The 18759-nt window shown below is 29.0% G+C and overlaps 3 protein-coding genes across 5 annotated transcripts; 2 read left to right on the forward strand and 1 right to left on the reverse strand.

Moving 5' to 3' along the window:
• Positions 1-784: 784 nt before the first annotated feature.
• Positions 785-4083, reverse strand: LOC113848066. Of its 3 annotated transcripts, XR_003501800.1 has the most exons (3): positions 3914-4083; positions 1191-2771; positions 785-1094 (listed from the first exon to the last, which is right to left on the reverse strand). XR_003501800.1 is itself a non-coding variant. In XM_027477442.1 (2 exons), the coding sequence occupies exon 2, from the start codon at positions 2696-2698 to the stop codon at positions 2261-2263; it is 438 nt and encodes a 145-aa protein (XP_027333243.1). In that variant the 5' UTR covers positions 2699-2771; positions 3914-4083; the 3' UTR covers positions 1821-2260. The 3 variants fall into 3 exon arrangements, 1 of the variants encoding a protein (XP_027333243.1); XM_027477442.1 differs by lacking the exon at positions 785-1094 and having other exon boundaries at positions 1821-2771; XR_003501799.1 differs by lacking the exons at positions 785-1094; positions 3914-4083 and adding an exon at positions 2826-2945 and having other exon boundaries at positions 2692-2771.
• A 645-nt stretch (positions 4084-4728) lies between these two features.
• LOC113847360 (probable ribonuclease P/MRP protein subunit POP5) lies at positions 4729-7359 on the forward strand. The gene is made up of 3 exons (XM_027476416.1): positions 4729-4984; positions 5081-5218; positions 6366-7359. The coding sequence occupies exons 1-3, from the start codon at positions 4807-4809 to the stop codon at positions 6512-6514; spliced, it is 465 nt and encodes a 154-aa protein (XP_027332217.1). The 5' UTR covers positions 4729-4806; the 3' UTR covers positions 6515-7359.
• Positions 7360-16246: 8887 nt separating this feature from the next.
• LOC113874402 lies at positions 16247-17146 on the forward strand. Its single transcript, XM_027512624.1, has 2 exons — positions 16247-16408; positions 16559-17146. The coding sequence occupies exons 1-2, from the start codon at positions 16247-16249 to the stop codon at positions 17144-17146; spliced, it is 750 nt and encodes a 249-aa protein (XP_027368425.1).
• The last annotated feature ends 1613 nt before the right edge of the window (positions 17147-18759 follow it).

Below are 18759 nucleotides of genomic sequence, written 5' to 3' on the forward strand. Positions count from 1 at the left end.
ATACTTCTTGACCGTTGTACAGTGACTTCAGAACATTCACACGTACCAACTATTGACCTTCCATGCGAGGAAAAGAACAAACTTTTCAACCGTGAAATTATCAACGATTCAAGGAATAGTGTGAAGAGTACGTTAGGAGATTGACTCCACCTACCTCATAAGTCATAACCAATGGCACAAACTTTTGGAGGAAAAGTTTGTTGATTTTCGTTATTACTTTCTTAATTTATATATTTTTAAGAGTAATACTAATAGTGATAATATGACTTAATTATGAAAAAAATTTCAATTCTTAGAACTTGTTTTGTTGTTTAAACTCCGTACTTTGGAGAAAGAATAGAAATTTCTCTGTACAAGTAAACGGGTACCAACTAATTATTTTTCAGAAGACTTGTACTCAAATTAAACTTATCAGTATCTGTTCATATTTAACACAAATATCACTACCAATAAATTTTTGAAACCTGTTCTCGCGATACTGTTTAATGAAATGTTGAAAAAGTAATGGAAATTAAAAATTATTTTTTTATTTACATCGTTCTTTAAATCTGATTCTTTCAATCATATAAAAGATTTTCTGGATATTTATTTTTTTTAATAAAATTCAACAACTTATATTTACTTCAAATTAGTCCCAACTATCGATGTTAATATTTTCCTAAAGGAAACAAAAACTAAACATCCACTATTAAGGATACCTACATGAAAATCAGAATTTAACGAATTTCATTGATTGGATATGGTATATGAGATAAGGATGACCGAAGTTGGAAAACAAAAGCTAAATTAAAAACCTCTATCTTCACAAATATCAAATATAAAATCTTACATCTGCTTATATACCAGGAAAAGAAAAGAAATTAATTGCATCTACTTAGAAGTTAGAATATATCAAAAGAAATATAAAATTTAGCATAAACCATTAACTAGGCAAAATGGAAGAGGATTCACTTTCAAACACAGATTATTACTTTCAATCCTCGAAAACAAAGAGGAAAAATATGCGAGTTTGATAGATTGATGGTGATGATTAATGACGATGTTGAGTATCCTTAGTAAGGTCAACGTTTATTTGCTCCTTGTCACCTTACCATCTACAAGAAATAAATCATAGAATAGAAGTCAATAACAAAAGGTCCGAAATTTCAATGTAAATTAATAATTAACATTAGACATGCCTACTTTCTTACCTTTCTATACCGTGTCTCTATCACATCTCTGTACACTATCATAAATGTTCTTGCCACTATTCTTTTGACATTTTCTAATATTAGGATTACCCACTCAGTCTTTAAACTCTTCATCGCTCCATTACTGTAGGCTTCTCCACCAAACTTTACCAAAGAAAGACTCAAGCAAAAATTGCAATGCCTGCATCCATCAAGAAATTAAGAAATTCATCAATAATTGATGTTATAACAGAGAACAATTCTATATCAAAGAATTCAATATTGCAAGAGAAATGTTTTGAATGCTCCTTCTTAGCATATGCTTCAAAACCTGCACAAGTTACATTAAGCTCAGACAACCAACTGTCAATCAAATCACAGAAAGAAAAGATAACAGAAAATGATTATGATGGATGAAAATGTGAACTAGATCATCTCCATCGAGCCTGTAAAAGAAAAAGGAAGAGTCAAGCTGCAAAACCAAAATTAGTTTTCACCAAATAACATACCAACAACTTTGTTCATATGACGAACAGGAGAGAACCTCAGCCCACAGAAGTCAAGGTTATCATCAATATGAACCTAATACAAACTCATGACAGTAGTAGTAACAATAATGAAAACACTAATACTATAAGAGGCCTGCTTTGTGAATTCTGATTACAGATACACTGGAAACTTGATAGTCGGCTAAAAAAGGGTTATGGTTAATTACATTGCTCATATGTATATCACTGAGGTCCAAATCAAATTTAAGCAATGTAAAGGACAGAATACATTCTGTAGTCAGCCATAACAGACAGCTTCTCAGTAGGTTTAGCAGGAAATTGAAGTCATTCCAGTGTCGTAACCGCACTGTGTACATAACCCTGCTCAAATCCCCATTCAACAGTCAAGCTACTTTAAATGCTACATTACATTAATACTAGAAAAATATAAGGATTTCTTCCTACAGCAGATGGGGACACATCATGTCCACCAATAAATAATCCATAATTGTTCTGAGTTCTATTATCAATACTCATCTGGTAGAAAAAGTAAAGAACTTCAAAGGGACAAGACAAGAGAAATAATAGTCATAAAATAGATGTCTAGTTCACATCCATGCCATCTCCAACTTGGCTGCAGATAGGGCTGACAGCACAGAAAGATCTCTCGAAAGGGGAAGGGTGGAATTGAGCATCTCGTCTACGCTTAAAACCACAGCTATCTGAGGATGAATTCTCTGCATCAAGCTTTCTGCGAACACCTCTCACAGCCTGTTCCTCTGCTGGTGTAAGGGGAAAAATTTGACCACTTGCTAAGCACAGTGAGCTATGGTTATCATACAGAATTCTCTGGTTACAGTTTTTATCACAGATGTGAGTCAGCCCAGTTAGCTTGCAGCGATACATGTTTCCACACACATTTTCATTTTCACATTTCCAGTCGCATTTGTGAACAGAAACTGGACCATCTTGGCCCAAAATACTTGACAGATAAATAACATTTGAAGGAGCTGCAACCATAGATTTACCATATACCTCCATTTCTTCAGTCCAAACAGATACTTCTAAGATTCCAATCTAATACACTCCAACTTCAAGGCCTAGCCTGAATTTTCTGCAGATCCCACCACAACAATACAGAATTCAGTCAAACTCAACAGAAACTGACCTGCTTGGCTCTAAAGAGATGTAAAGACTTTACACCTTTTACAAAACCAACTTTATCTCTTAATCTAATTTCACTTAACCTTCCCTGTAAACAATAAATAAATTTCACACTCTTCTGTAACTACTTATTCCCTTTCAGAAAAAGGTTCTAAGTGCCAACATGTGCGTGTTAAATAAGAAAACCACTCCATAAATTGGATTAGGGCCCAGTTTGGATGAGTTTGTGGATAAATCTTTATAAGAGAAGAAAAATAATATAAAAAATGAATAAACTTATCTCATAAGTCAAAAATAACTTATTCTTCAAGTTTTAGAGAAGTTAAATGAGAGTTTCCAAAAAAAATTGAAAAGCATAAATTGGTTTAAACTTATAGAATGAGTTTGATTCATTTTACTACTTAATTTTGACTCTATAAGTACTTATCAAGAAGTTTATCCAAACTAGGCTCAAATCTTATTCCACTGATGTAACAGCCTATGAAAACAGGTAAACCAAACACAAAAGCTTAACAAGCTTTTGAGAACCATAGCCAAAAATGGAATTTAGCAGTTAGTGAAAGAGAAAATCTAAATGGATTCTCATTAAAATCCCAATTTACAAAGCGTAAATAAATAATAAATAAATAGCATTCTTTTACTGTCTTTCTATTGCAATAAGATATACCACATTTATACTAGAGGCAGACAAATATCCACATGCGGCAGATCTTAACCAATGCCAATTAATATTTTCAAAACAATATACGAGATCACAATAAACACAAGCACTATGAAAATTTAATAAAATCATCCGCAATTAAGCATCATAAAAGCCCTGATAGGAATGGATGTGTGCATGATAGAGTTAGGAAACTATAGGAATGAGCATATGAAAGGAACGGATATGTCCACAATCCACCTATATCATTCTCAAAAGCATACACCCATTCCTATCAAACCCCCATCAACAAATCTCATTCCTATATTCATTCCACCCCATCATTTATACATAAAAATCCTGAATTTTTACACAACCATGCTTACATGGAAAGAAGATGAAACTAGAATGACAAGTGAACAACAGATACCCAGATGAAAAGATGAACTTACACGCTCTTCCACAAAGTCAAGCTGCCAACTCTTCCTTCTCAGTACCTACAAAAATAAGGAAAAAGAAACCCACAAAAGATAACAAAAAAAAATCTAAACTAACTCTCTCTCTCTCTCTCTCTGTGTGGCAAGAACCTAGGCAAAGCTAAATAAAATAAATTGAAAAAAGCAAGGACTGAATCGCAATGGCTTCAGGTATTTATAGAAACCAGACACTGATGGTCACTGTGGACTTGTGGGACACACACCAACGCAGGACAAAATTAACTAACGGAAATGCGTGTTAAATTTCGGGCAAATTGCGACCCAAATGGAAACTTGTTATATTCGGGTCGGGTCATGTAGGTGGCAGCATTGCCTTCAAATTTGGATTAACTATCGGATCCAAGTCCAACGTTCTTTCTCGACCCATCAACTATTTTTAAAAAAAATATTATTTAATTTAAACGGTTCTTTTTTCATATTTTAAATTACTTAAAATTATTTATCATGCCATTTAATTGGGCTTTGTGCACGTGTCCAGTAGCGGGTCTTGCACGTGTTCAGTAGCGGGTCTTGCACGTGTTCAAGTTTTAAATAAACCAATCAGTTTTTCGAATTTTTTAAAACGAACCGGATTAAGAGGAGAGATAAAAAAGGGCATACCGCGAAGACTTTGTTATCCTATTGGAACCTGACACGTGTAAAACGAGCGATGTTTTCGCCTTACACAGTACCTGTAACCACGCCAATGGGCCAGACCTGGTCCACGAAAGAATATTGGGCTTCATGGGCTAAAGCCCATGAACCGACCCGTCTCTCGTAATCGGATCTCATCTGCTAGGGTTTCTTCTGGTTTGTTTTCTGAGAATTTGAATATTCAGTTTCGATTTGATTGAGGGTGAAGAAGGATCATGGTGGGATTTAGAAACAGATACATGGTGATGGAGGTTTTTTTGAACCCTAATAGAGACCGTGTAGGGGATGACTCTGTTATAATTACACAGTTTAATGTCTCAAAAGCTATAAGAGATAGCATATTGGTGAATTTCGGGGAATGTGGTTTGGCTTCTTCACTGGGATCATTCCAGGGTAAGCAATAATGAGTTGATACTAATTTTTCTTGTTTTGTAAATTCTAATGTAACGTCGCTTGTTCGATAATATTCACACTTTTATGTGTGTGCAGTTAAGTATGTGAATCCAATCACGAATGTGTGTATCATTAGGGCTTCAAGAGAGGAGTATCAAAAAGTATGGTCTGCCATTACAATGGTCAGAAATATTGGAAATTGCCCGATCGTGTTTAACCTGCTGGATTTATCTGGTAAGAGAAAATACTGCTTCATTGGTTCTTCTTTCATTGTTATTTTTGGTGAATTCCATTATATAAAATTGGAATAAGAAAAAAGGAGTGATTTAGATTGTATATCTTCAGGGGGAAAAAATGGAAAGTTGAGAGAAATTCTGTGATTTTGCAACATGCTATTATTTCCCATTGTTATTCAGATTGACTAATATTCGTCCAGAGTTCATTTTACTCTTCGTAATCGCCCATCCTGTTATACAAGACACAACTTTCTTCAGAAAACTGTGTTTATTATCATGTCACTCGAGTATATCATTCAATTACGATAGAAGGCCTTCATATGTCATAACTAGTATATTGCCCCCATCTTGTTATGGGTTTATCATTTATGATTATGATGAAATTTATTATCAGAAAACATGATACAAAAACCATCCAGTGAAGGTCAATTCAGCAGGGCACACTCATCATGGCTCCAATAGTCTGTAATAGTAAAAACAAAAGAGATGTACCTCATAGACTACAGAGGAAAAGTAGAGTTTTTGGATTTCTAAGTAATAATGGATTAACAAGTTAGTAACTAATGATGGATAGAGATGATAATTAAGGTTGGATGCATGGGAATTGAATAGAATAACTTGGACTGCATTTTAGTATGAGGCTTCTTCCTATAAAGACGGGAGTGAACCTTTTGGAGAGAATTGTTTCACAGGAATTTGATAATGGCATGGTTGGCATAGCATGAGCTGTTTATAGTTTGGTTACCCATAGCTTTTCTTACTTCCCAGTTAGGAGGGATTTAATTAATCCTTAATGCTGATGCATGACTCCATCATGCTCTATGTTTGTTTGATTTACAGAACAGTATGTTTACAATCATCTGAATGAAACTCCAAAATCTTTTGAATTTTTTAATCTATTTGATTGCATCTAGCCATTGGCCATATTCATGATTTCCCTCTTTTCTTTCGCTTAAAGATCAATTTGGATCCCATCATGTTACTTACTAACCAGACAAAGTCATGTTACCTACTATAATTACTTGTGTCTGTATCTCATAACATGATGTTGTCATGTTAGTAAGTAACCTGAGAAGATCCAAATCCCTTTATGATTTGATGTTGAACATATAAATCCTGATGTGAAATGTTACCTTTTGGTTCAGGAAGTATAAAAGCTTGTAAAAATGCTGCCTTGAAGTGTGAGGAATCAAAATTTGAGCAATACAAACTCATGGTTGGCGATCGATTCTCTGCTGATGATACTCATCGCATGAATAACTATCTTGACAGGATCAAAGTTTTGGAGCACTAAATAGTTTGCCGCTAACGAGTGTCTCATTGAGCTTTCTCAGTTTCTTGCAATTAGTTTGTGTTCAATTTTAATCTCGGTTAAATTTTAATCTCGCTAATCATAGGTTCTTATTTATGCTAGTTCAGTGCACACTCTTTTCACTGAAGATGCAGTCTCCCGTTTAGTTTGTGCTCTGACTTACCATTTTTTCTTGAGTTTACCTGTAATAGTAGCTAGTGCATGGTATAGAGTTACAGCTTCTAACCATGAGAAAAGAGGCTTGTGAAAATGTGTAAATTTGCACCTTTTTTTTTTTTGGTCTCTGACAAATTCATTGTAAATTACTAACTATTTCTAGTTATAGGATAGATTATCAGAGGTAAACTTGTTTTTGTTTTGAGTCTGCATCTAGTTTCTTCCTTTTTTTCACCTCAATTTTATAGATTTATAGGAAGAGTTGCAATCTACGTATTAATAAGTAATGACTCTAATGGATGTTTTGCTTGAAGGAAATTAAAGCAAGTATTGTTATCAAAATTCAATTGTCATATGTAACTTTCTCTTTTCTCACCACCTCCCTGTAGAGAGCTTCAGCATCACTTGGGAAGTGCTTCCCCCTTCTGATAAATTGAACAATTTTCTTTTCCCAGGATTCTAGCTGATAAATAAAGTAGTTAGTCATGTTTCTTTTATATTGAGAATTGTATCGTGTTGGGAAGAGACTACACTGGTGTGGTGCTGTTTTTCACATTGTGGATAGAAAGAAAGGAAAATTATAAATTTCAGGGATAAGTTCACCATGTCAGTACTCGCATTTTGTAAGTTTTAAGGATTTTAGTTTTAATTCACAATCAGACATTATTCATTTTATGGAACACACAATGCCTCGTAGCCCAAATTTATGCTAACCCCAAGACCAAGGTATAATCATGCTGGCCAACCTCTGCCTTGTTTATTCTCAATCTTTTTCAGCATCTAAGGAACAAGTAAAAGGTCACTCTTCAAAAGCACAAAGCTTAGATACAATATCTTTAGTTCTTTTTTAGATTTTTTTCATTAAAATTAAAGTTTTATCTGGATCATTTATACACTTAAAATTAAAACTGACATTAAAGATTGGTATTGATTATTAAGGTAAAAACTAAAGCACTAAAGTTATTGAACTTAGTTTTTGTCATCTTTAAAACTGAGCAATACACCACATTAGTTTTAAATTACAAGCATAAATTAATTTAATTTTAGAAATTATAAAAATATCACTTTATTCTATAAACTTATTAAATGATGATAATTTTTTTTTTCTATTAAATGATGATAATTTTAATCATTGTTATAGTAATTTCTAGAATTGAATGATTGTCATTTGATAATTTTAGGGAAGAAAATTCAGAAAATATTGGAATGCAATTACTAATGATGAAATTTTTTAGGGAAGAAAATACTTTCTCTACAATCAATTCCTATAGCTAATTACCATGATTTTGAGTACAACATGCAATTTAAATAATAAAAATAACTTTTGAATAAATAAAACATTTAGTGTTATTTTAAATTTTTAGAATTTTTCACAAACTCAATGTATTCAGTTCATAGTTTTTAAAGTTAAAATTTTCACATCCACTCTTATAATTTTAATTTATCATAAAAATTAGCTTTTGTATAGACAAATTATTCAATACCAATTTAGATCTTTCTCATGTTTTCTCTATACATTAATTGTATCCACTTCACGTAATTTCTACAAATTTTGTTTAAGCTATATTTTCCTCGCTTAAGTGAAAGTTATAGGAGAAGAATGGTTCACTAAATGAATATTGCTTAAGCGGTCAACAATTTGCTTAAACCACACAAGTTATTATAATATAAATAAAATTTGACTTAAATGAAGATTCTATAACATATTTTTGCTTAAGTCAAATTATTATGACTTAAGCAAAATTGATTTGACTTAAGCTAAAAATAATAGCTTAAGTGAGTATTGACAAAATTTACATGTTCATCACCTATAAAATTAGCTTTAGCAAATATGGTATAACTTGAGCAAAATTTTAGAGAATGATTTTCCTGCATTTTTTAACTTTTAACCACATCTCTTTAGTCATTTTCTCTATTTTAATTTAGCCAACTTGTATGTTTCCAAGAGAATTGAGATGAACGGTGTTTACAAATTTAATTGATTTTATTTACAAATATCACAATTCAAAGTATGATAATACAGATAGACAAAATATGGTTATTTAAATTGTTATATATGAGAAATATTTTTGCATGTTATTTGAGAGGAAAAAATAAGAAGAAATTGAGTAAAGCTTCTACAACATTGTTCAAAGTAGAAATTACTTGATTTCATTTAATATCTTATCTTGAATATCCTTTCTAAAATTTTATCGCTTAAATTTTAATCACAACTATTAAATCTATTAAACTAGTTATTATTAAGAAAATGCTTAAACTAGCTTAGAAACAAAGATACAAGAAAGTGAATATGAGAGAATAGGGTTGAGTTGTATGTTAATGAAAAATAAAATTTACATTTGTAAATATTATAATACTTTTTTTAAAAGGTATTTAATTTTTAAAAAAATACATTTAAATAATTTATTTTAAATATTTAATATTTGAAAATATTTAACCTATAAAATTTATTAAAAATTAAATTATAAATATTATAACTTTTAAAGCATGTTATAATGTGTTATCTTACTAATTTATTTATTAATTATATAATATACCAACTCACATTAATTGTTAATAGTGACTTTATTATCTAAAGTATATGATGATACTCCATGTTATCTAAATAAGTAGTAGTTAAAGAATGCAAGTCCTCTTTTGGACATTGTAATTTACATTTTATATTTATCAATTACTTCAACGGGTAATTTCAATAATTTTTTTAATTTAATAAGTTAATTTATTATCTTTTAAGTTTTTTACTATTTTTTAAAGCTTTTAACTAGTTTATTTCCTAGTTTTGTTGGATATATCCTAAAAGTAGTTACAAATTGAAAGTTGGAACCTCGAAGTTAATAAGCTAGCTAATTAAATTAAAAGTATTTGATAAACTAGCTATTAAACTAACCACCAAATGTAAAGCATAATTACTTGAGATTTAATAAATTTTTTGGTAATTATATATATTTTTAAACAATCATCACATTTTATATTTAAATTTGTTATAAATAATTTATTATTTTAAAAATATTAGGATGATAATTTCTTATTTTCATTTTTTAAACTTTTTATTAAATGAAATAAGATAATATAAAGAGATTTACATTATAATTTATATTCTAAAAAATTAATTTAAAAGTGATAAAAAATTTATATATAAATATTTATAAAAAATTTTAAAAAATGAAAGTGTCAAACATTTATAAAAAATTATTAATAAATTAATTATGTTGAGATAACTTTAAAAAAAAAAAAAAGATAAAACGAAGAAGAAAAGGATAAATTACAAAATAGGTAAACTATCTAGAATTACAAGTTTAGAAACTAGTTTATTAAATACTAAATTAACCTCATAAACATGACATATGAATATACATATGAAATTTTTGAAGAGAAATTAATTTTGAATTTTTTTTTCATAATAAGATTCATTGCTTCTATGTAATTAAATTATAAAATTATCTTACGATAACTTTTCAATGTGGCCAAATGAAGACCTAGGAGATTACTTTCAATTTAACAAAGAGAGCAAACTCATTATTATCAAAAGAAGTAAACTTTGTTAGTCATTCACTACTATAGTTTCAAACCACCACAATTCATATGGTTTATTTTTTAACTACCATTTACATTAATTTTATGGCAATTAAAAGATGGCAGATCTCATGGTATCTCCTGAAAAAAAAAGGTGTGTTTAAAGGCTAATTTATTTAAAATTAACAAAGAACAATTAGTCTTGGATTGATTAGTGAAATCCAAGACATGATACATACTTTATTTCTCTTCATTAAAGAACATATTATTCCTCCAACATTAAAGCCACTAGCGAATAAATAAAAAAATACAATATCTTTGTTGAGCTAAAATAACAATTTCAGTAATAGTAGAGTCATAAAAATTACAATGAGCAAATAACACCCTTAAGTGAAACTTTTTTTTTTTTTAAAGTAAGGTTAATCTTTGAGACAATGGTTAATGTCTTCAAGCTATTGGGAAAACCTAGGATAAGAGGTTGAAGAAGTAAACTCATGATGATGATGCAAAACATTAGTGAATAACGATTTATGATCAATAAAGTCAAATAAAAAATTTAAATTTCTCTAGTACTGACAACTTGCAAACCCAATCAAGATTTGATATTAGGTTGAATCTCAAATTGTTGAACCAAATATAAGTTGTCTTTACAGAATAAGTTTCTTTCATGAAATACATGTGACGATATGTTCCAATTCTAAGTGTCATGAACAAATAACTCACTAATTTAAAAGTTTATATTTGAGATGTGAACTAAATAAACAAAGTTAACAATTAGGTCAAGTTCACCCCAATAAGATTACCATACCAAAAATAATAATAATTAGAATTCAATTGGAACTTAAAATCATATATGAAAATATTACAAACCTCCAAAATGCTTTTCCAAATGGTAGACTCTTTTGAATTTGGTTGAATACTCTATAGTGGATTGTTTTTTATATATTTAGCTTTCATAATTTTAACTTATAATTCAAGTTCATCATGCAAAATATCATATACTAATTTACACATAAGAGATGTATTAACCATTTACATATCATGACTATTTAAGTCACCTTATTTTTCATTAGAGATAATTTTATCTTACCCAACCAAATGAATGTCGTAGTCTAAATTATTATAAGATCAAATAAAATATCTAACTACTTTATTGATGTCATGACCAAGGTAGCTACTAAATTTACATGGGATAAATAGGAATATAAGTTAAAATAAATATTATAAAGTAAAGTTTACTAATTCTATTAAATAATCTTTCTCAGCTGTCACTCTTTTTGGATTTTCTTGAGTAAAGGAAAATTATTCTATTCAATCCATTTTTAGTCAATAAAAAGTTAAGACAAGTTCTTAGACTTGTAACAAATCAAATGATGAAAGTGAGACAATAGAAAATGTCTTACTTTTGGGGAGGAGTCCCTTTTTAATACATTTCTTATCAAAATTGATTTTAAAGCCAGAAACATAACAAAATTTGTACATTATTATGATAACATTTTGGACATAAATGTTTATAGTTTTATAGAAAAAATATATCATCAACAAATAAAATATGAGTGATATTAATATTATTGCTGGATAGATGAATAATAAATTTATGTATCTACAGTCTTTTATTTTTATTTTTTTTAATGTCTGTGTAATGACATACATTAAAATAATAAATTTTTATTAATAAAATATAATATTTAATATTATTAATGTATTAAATTTATAATATTTATTATTTTTAATAAAAATTTAAATTTTATTATATATAAATTTTTATTAAGTGTACTTCAGAAAAAATGTTTTATAATCAAAATGCATTTGAGGTTTTGTTGCAAGTATTTTGCAGGTGTTGCATAAATGCATGAATCATGCATTGCCTTTTTGCTGTTTTCCTTGCTTCACGCAGATTGAGTGCTTTCAAACGTATAAAAGGGAAACTTTTTTTAGTTTGCGTCGATGGCTTCAATTAGAGTCTCTCTTTGGCTACCAACTTTGTTCACGTTTTCGCTCTCCAAGATGACGTTAAACGACAACCGTTTCCGTTTGTTATTAACTATCTAACTGGTCTCTCAAATTCTAAAACAAAAATTTATTATTCAAATATCATCGTTTTATTTCCTATCAGTTAATTCATCTTTGATTTTAAGAACAACAAATTATTTTGATCTTTGAATTTATTACACGATTAATCAATTTGATACTTAATCCTAATGATCAAATTGGCTTATTATTAGTGCTTGTGGTATCTCTAAATTTGAGAATTTATTTTGTACCCTAGTTACATTAACTGTTATGATTTTTTCATTGTCTGAGGATATTAATATTTTTTTCAATTACATCATTAACTTTATTATTTATTAATATAAAATTAATGGTCAGAATTATTCACCTGTAAAAAAAAATATTAAACCATCTTAATTATAAAAAGCACTACCCCATATCTTACCTTATTATTATTTTTTTGTTGAATACTTTATTATTATTATCACATTAGAAACTAGATTAATTTTATTATGTTAAAAACTCATTTGTTTGGTAATATTAATTTTAAATACTAAATTAATTAATAATTTTGAATGTCAGAGAGATTAGATTTATTTATTTATTTTAAATTTTTATAGTCATAGGAATTAATTTAATATATTATTACTATTTTTCAATAATAAAATTAAGAGAAGTTTTTTTAACATGAGTATAATTATTTATAAATGTAAGACTCATATTTTCTTTATAATTATATGTCAGAAGTAATTTTATTTTATAATCGAAATAGAAGTATTTTTAAACTACTAAACTTGGACTAACATTGACGAGTTTGGATTTTACATTATGTCATAGTTTTATATTTGACTAACATTAATATATTACTTCTTCTGATTTAACCTTTGAAGTATTATTCAAACATATAATTTATTTTGAAAGTTATTTTTTAAAATTATTAAATATATATCAAACAAGTTATTTAAAGATTTGTCCTTAGCTCAAGTTATTAATTAACAAGGATCTTCTTAATTAACAAGTACCTTTATTATACAACTTAAAGAAATTAAGAGTGCAAAAATTTTATTAACATTTACATTTAAATGCATTAATAATATTTTTTATTTCTTAGCATTGTTCAATTAATAAAAGACTCTGTTAAATAAGTACTTTGTCGAGAAAGATTCCAAAAATATAATTTATTTCTAATATACTTAACTTAAAAAATGGGCTATATATAACGTAAACATTTCGCAATAAGTTTATGACTTTTTTCTCGTCTAATTTAATTTAATTGATGGATGGGTACACATTATTTATAGTTTAACTCTATTATATTTTATCTTTTCAATATCCTTATTATTCATATCATTATTGGTTGTAAAAGCAAGTTAGTTATGTCTATCAATTGTATGAATGATCACTCCTTTTTGCAAATGAAATTCATTGTATAAAAATTAGAATATACTTCCTACGTAAATAAAACAAAATTAATTCTATTTACTAATTAACCTGCTAGTTTGCACAAATTTAAATTCTAGTTTTAATAATAAGTGAGCAACTTCATTGTGTTAAAGAATGTAGAGAGAATAAAATTAACTTTGAATAAAATTTATCCTCTATAATTTTATTCACCACAGTTTTCTTTCATATATTTATTTACTTTCATTTTAGTTTTTATAATTTTAGTTATTTGAATTTAATTCATTGGGGACCAATATTCAATAAATGAAAATTATAAGAAGTAATCATTCAAGAAAAATAAGTATTAATATACTAATAAGCGCAGACCATAGGGGTTACTTATTCGAGTGAAAATGCAATATGATTGATACTTTAACTATAGGAGCAAAACTAAAATAAAGAAAAATTGGCCAATAATAATAAATGAAACATCTAAATAGGATAAAAATTATGAATTCAAACGTATTTAAGGCAAGACATCGTAATCTTCATGTTTAATAAGATAAATTTTATCCTTTATATCTTATTTATCTAAAAATGACTTGCTTTATCATGCTAAAAGAAATATTGGTGAAAATTTTGAGGAATAAAATTTGGCATTTTATTCAATAGATAAACAATAAATGTAAAAACATGGTCCCAAAATTAATATAGGTTCACTTAGTGTAAACTATAATTTAATGATTCTAATATTGTGTTTGTGTTTGAGAAAATATTAACATATTAAGAGAGAAATTTACTTGTAAATTATAATTTTAATGTATATAGATCTATTAAAAAATAAAAAAAATAAAATGTTGAATATAATTTTATTATTTTTATATGTATTAAATATATAAGATAAGATAAGATAAGGGACTATTACGTTGTTGTTGTGTGTTTTTTCTATCTAGCTTTCATGTTTTATTATGTTTAATAATGAGATAATTACAGAACAATAATATATTATTAAATTTACTTAATAATATAATAAATATATCAATAAATAATAGGTTAAAATTCTTATACTGTGTTCATGTTTGAAAAATAAACTCCTCTTCTTATTGCTAAAAGGGTTTTGAAAGGACCATTATTTAGATGTCATTCTCGGGTATCTCGTGCATACTTTCCTCAGGTTTGCTGTCCTTTTTTCTTGTGTTGTCGGATTATAAATAATATTTATCTTATTCTATTGAAAGTTAATAATTTTTAGCAGTTCAAATAGCAAAACTGTTAAAAAACAATAATACTTTTATTGTAAATGATAATTTTGTTATATAGTACAATTATATTTCAGCATTAAAGTGAAAAAAAAGAAGTTTTGACACTAAAATACTTCACTATTTTTGTTCCTCAAGTCAACTTAATTAGTAGCGAGACATAAAATTTAATTTAATTTTTCTGATTTTCATTCCCTTATCCCGTTATCTTTTCCTACTGATAAAACCTACTACGAACTTCAAGAAAAAAAAGAAATACCCTCCACTATTCAATTAAAAAATCATTAACATTAATGGTATTAATGTGAACATACATAATTATTTATCGATTTGGATCAATCTAAATCCCATCTTGCGGTTAGGTTAGAACAAGAAATACAAAAGTCAGAATCCAAATTCCAAAAGCAACTTCAAGCTGACTCCAATGGAACTGTTCTGACTTGCTAACAAAGCAGTCATTAATTAGTCATTGATCACTTACAATTTAGTTATCAAAGAGAAATGTCTACAAGTATATATCGTCTAAATAACTTTGTTATATTTATTATTATTTTTTAAAAATAAATTTAAAAAATACCCTATACTGAATGCTGATTTTATTTTTCATGACCCTTTTAGGATATCAACTGTGTGGCTTAAAAATGGAGGAGTATTCTCATTTAAAACAATGTCTTCTGTGAGTATATCAATAAATATTATGAAGTATAATTTTAAAATAATAGTTAGCAAAATAGAATAGACTATGGAATTTTAAAAATTAAATGAGGTAACTATCCTTTTTGTTTTTTGGGTGAACACAGTTAACTATCCTTGTTAATTAGCATACAGTGATGAAGAGGAGGGTTGAAATTAATGTGAATGTTGAAGAGAGGACAGTGGGGTGGGCGTGGCCCTTTGAATTGCATCCAAATTCTTTTGCACACGTGGATCCCATCTCTTTCTTCTCGGAAACCACCATTCCCATGTAGCAGACAGCAGCATCATAAACAAAGGTTTCCCATTAGCACAAAAAGTGGAAAACAAAAAATCTATAAAAAGATATAATTAAAGGTAGCATTAATATTTATACACCTGAATTTATTGATTTAAAATATAACCCACCACAGTCCAATGCCATGTGTTTGTTTGGTGTATGCATATAAACCCCCCCACGTTTTGTGCAATGAGATTGATCCATACCAATTTTACTCTTTTCCCATACACACACGGCAACACCCGTGTTGCACTTGCCCTCTCTCTATACCTTCAATCTTCCCTCACATTTCATCTTTCCACATAATAATCAGATAAAAATTGGCCACACAAGGGAAGAGAGAAAGTAGATCAAATTCAATCTCAAATCATAACCCATTTTATGCATATTTCTCTTTCCCTTGTGGGTTTTCCCTTTTGTTTAACACATTGCCATTAAATGGAAAAGAAAGTCCTTGATCTCATATTAGTCCCAAGTGGTCTCCTTGTGACCATAGCATACCATTTCTGGCTCCTCCACAGAATAATCAAACACCCCACCAAAACTGTCATTGGTGTCAATGCAATGAATCGCCGTTTCTGGGTTCAAGCCATGATGGAGGTACATATATTTATGTGGGTGCTAAAAAGTTTGGGTTTTTATTCCTGGGTATTGATCCATTTTAAGTTTTTAACATATGTTTTATATGTGTGCTTGTGTATTATTATTAATATTAACATTGGTTTTTGATGATGTGTTGTGATTGTTAAGGATGCGTCCAAGAATGGTGTTTTGGCAGTGCAATCCTTGAGGAACAACATAATGGCATCGACCCTCTTGGCTTCCACGGCTATAATGCTGAGTTCTCTCATTGCTGTGTTGATGAGCAGTGGCAATGAGAGGAAAACTGTGGTATCTGAGGTTTTTGGGGATAGGAGTGAGTTTGGTTTGTCCATAAAGTTTTTTTCTATATTGGTGTGTTTCTTGTTGGCGTTTTTGTTGAATGTGCAGTCCATAAGGTACTATAGCCATGCAAGTATCCTCATCAACGTACCCTTCAAGAAAGTGACCCCAAATCTTAGGCATCAGATGCTAACATCTGAGTATGTTGCCACCACTGTGAACCGTGGCAGCTATTTCTGGTCCCTTGGATTGCGTGCCTTCTACTTTTCTTTCCCTCTCTTCATGTGGCTCTTTGGACCCATTCCAATGTTCTTTTCTTCACTTGCCCTTGTTTTCATGCTCTACTTCTTGGATGCCACGTTTGAATGTGGATGGGCTGGGGTTGCTGATACTGACAGTATTGAAGTTGAATTGGACAACCACCATATTGATATGGAAATTGGAAGGGCCAATTAGATGTTAAACCAGTATAATTTGTTTGTGGTAGGGACATAGTTAACCTTTGGCTTATTAGCTTGTAGGCTAGCAAAGCATGTGTAAAATTAATTGCACCTTCCATTGTGTTGGATAGTAGAAGGAAGATTCAAGTTCAACTCAAGTTGAATTGAATTGAATGTATACTCGATATGAGAAGTTTTAGATGGTTAAATTAAGCTTATGAAGTTTTTTTTTCTTAGTAATGTTATTAGCTATTGATAGCAGACTCATATAGAGGAAGAAAATCATTTCTTTTTCACTTTGTTCTGTTTCATTAACTTTGATTGATCGACATGTTGCACAAGCACAATACATCATAGGCTTTTATAGGGAATCATTTTACAATAAAATAATGAACAAAAACCAGGAAGCTCTTATTTCATCTTCATGTATAATCTCACTAAATAAAACTCCCAATATGGAAGAAATGCAACAGAGAGGAAACAACAAGTTCAATTAACAAGCGTGTAAATTCACTAGGAAGAACGTCTACAATTTGAATAGAACTTTGATATTTAGCGTGTTTGAAAGTCATCAAATTTATTTAACTGTGGATCCAATCTAAATAGTTTTTAAGTTGAAACATGATTTAACATGAAATGTGAAAAAAAATGCATTAACTTTTGATTAAAAGTAAATTAGGATTAACGAAATGTTTTAATTTAAATTAGGAGTGGGCACAACTATATTTTTTTCACTTAAATTTTTTTTAAAGACAAATTCCAGTACGGCAGTAAAAATAAATAGTTAAATTTCTATTAATTAATTTCGTACAATTATGTAGCTTAGTTTCTGTTGTATTGTGGCTCAATGGTTTTTAGCTTTCAAATGGACAAAGAGCATGTTGTCAATGCCAATTGTTCATTACGTAAAAAAACCCAAAGTCAAAATCAATGACTCAAAACAGAGCATCTCAGCCTTTGTCCTTTAGCTGTGGATGTAAGCTCAGGCTAAAATTGATGCATGTTTTATTTATGTATAAATCCAATTTAATCTTACACAAGCATCGATCACATTTCAAAGGCTCATTATGGAAATGTAAAAAAAAAAATTCGCCAAAGAATTTATGTGATAATAATAATGTTACAGTATTTTTCTGAGATAGCATTGTGTGATACAGTATTTATCTGGTAACGGTGGAGCGATTGTGATGTTTCAAGAGCAGGAATATTTAACCAACACCATGATTTGGATCTTTCCTCTACCGAGTCTTAGACAAAAGAGCTTCTCAGGGCAATACACAAGAACAGAATATTCATATAAGGTAATGTATTGTAAATATTATTGTTCACGCATGACTTAGACAAATTTAATAATTTAATTTAATTTTAGTTTAGTTTTTTTTATTTTTATCTCTTTTTTTAAAGTTTTATTTTAGTTTTTTGTTATATTGATTTTTAATTACCACAATTAATAAATAGGATCATATCAAAGTTAAATAAAAAACATTTTAAAATTTAACTAAAATAAAATTAGAAGATTAAATTGCTAATTATATCCAAAACTTACATAGCAAATATCATCAACTTCTACCACCAAATACATGGATTAACTTAAATTATGATCTTGAGTTCAAGTATTAATAAGTACAA

This window comes from Abrus precatorius, unplaced genomic scaffold (genome assembly GCF_003935025.1).
Source record: "Abrus precatorius isolate BTA unplaced genomic scaffold, Abrus_2018 Scaffold8, whole genome shotgun sequence".
NCBI classification, from domain to species: Eukaryota; Viridiplantae; Streptophyta; class Magnoliopsida; order Fabales; family Fabaceae; genus Abrus; species Abrus precatorius.

Coding starts and splice junctions, on each gene's coding strand:
- LOC113847360 (XM_027476416.1), top strand. CDS start 4,807: ATGGTGGGATTTAGAAACAGATACATGGTGATGGAGGTTTTTTTGAAC. Junction 4,985..5,080: donor TTCACTGGGATCATTCCAGG/GTAAGCAATAAT, acceptor ATGTGTGTGCAG/TTAAGTATGTGAATCCAATC. Junction 5,219..6,365: donor TAACCTGCTGGATTTATCTG/GTAAGAGAAAAT, acceptor CTTTTGGTTCAG/GAAGTATAAAAGCTTGTAAA.
- LOC113848066 (XM_027477442.1), bottom strand. CDS start 2,698: ATGGAGGTATATGGTAAATCTATGGTTGCAGCTCCTTCAAATGTTATT.
- LOC113874402 (XM_027512624.1), top strand. CDS start 16,247: ATGGAAAAGAAAGTCCTTGATCTCATATTAGTCCCAAGTGGTCTCCTT. Junction 16,409..16,558: donor GGGTTCAAGCCATGATGGAG/GTACATATATTT, acceptor GTGATTGTTAAG/GATGCGTCCAAGAATGGTGT.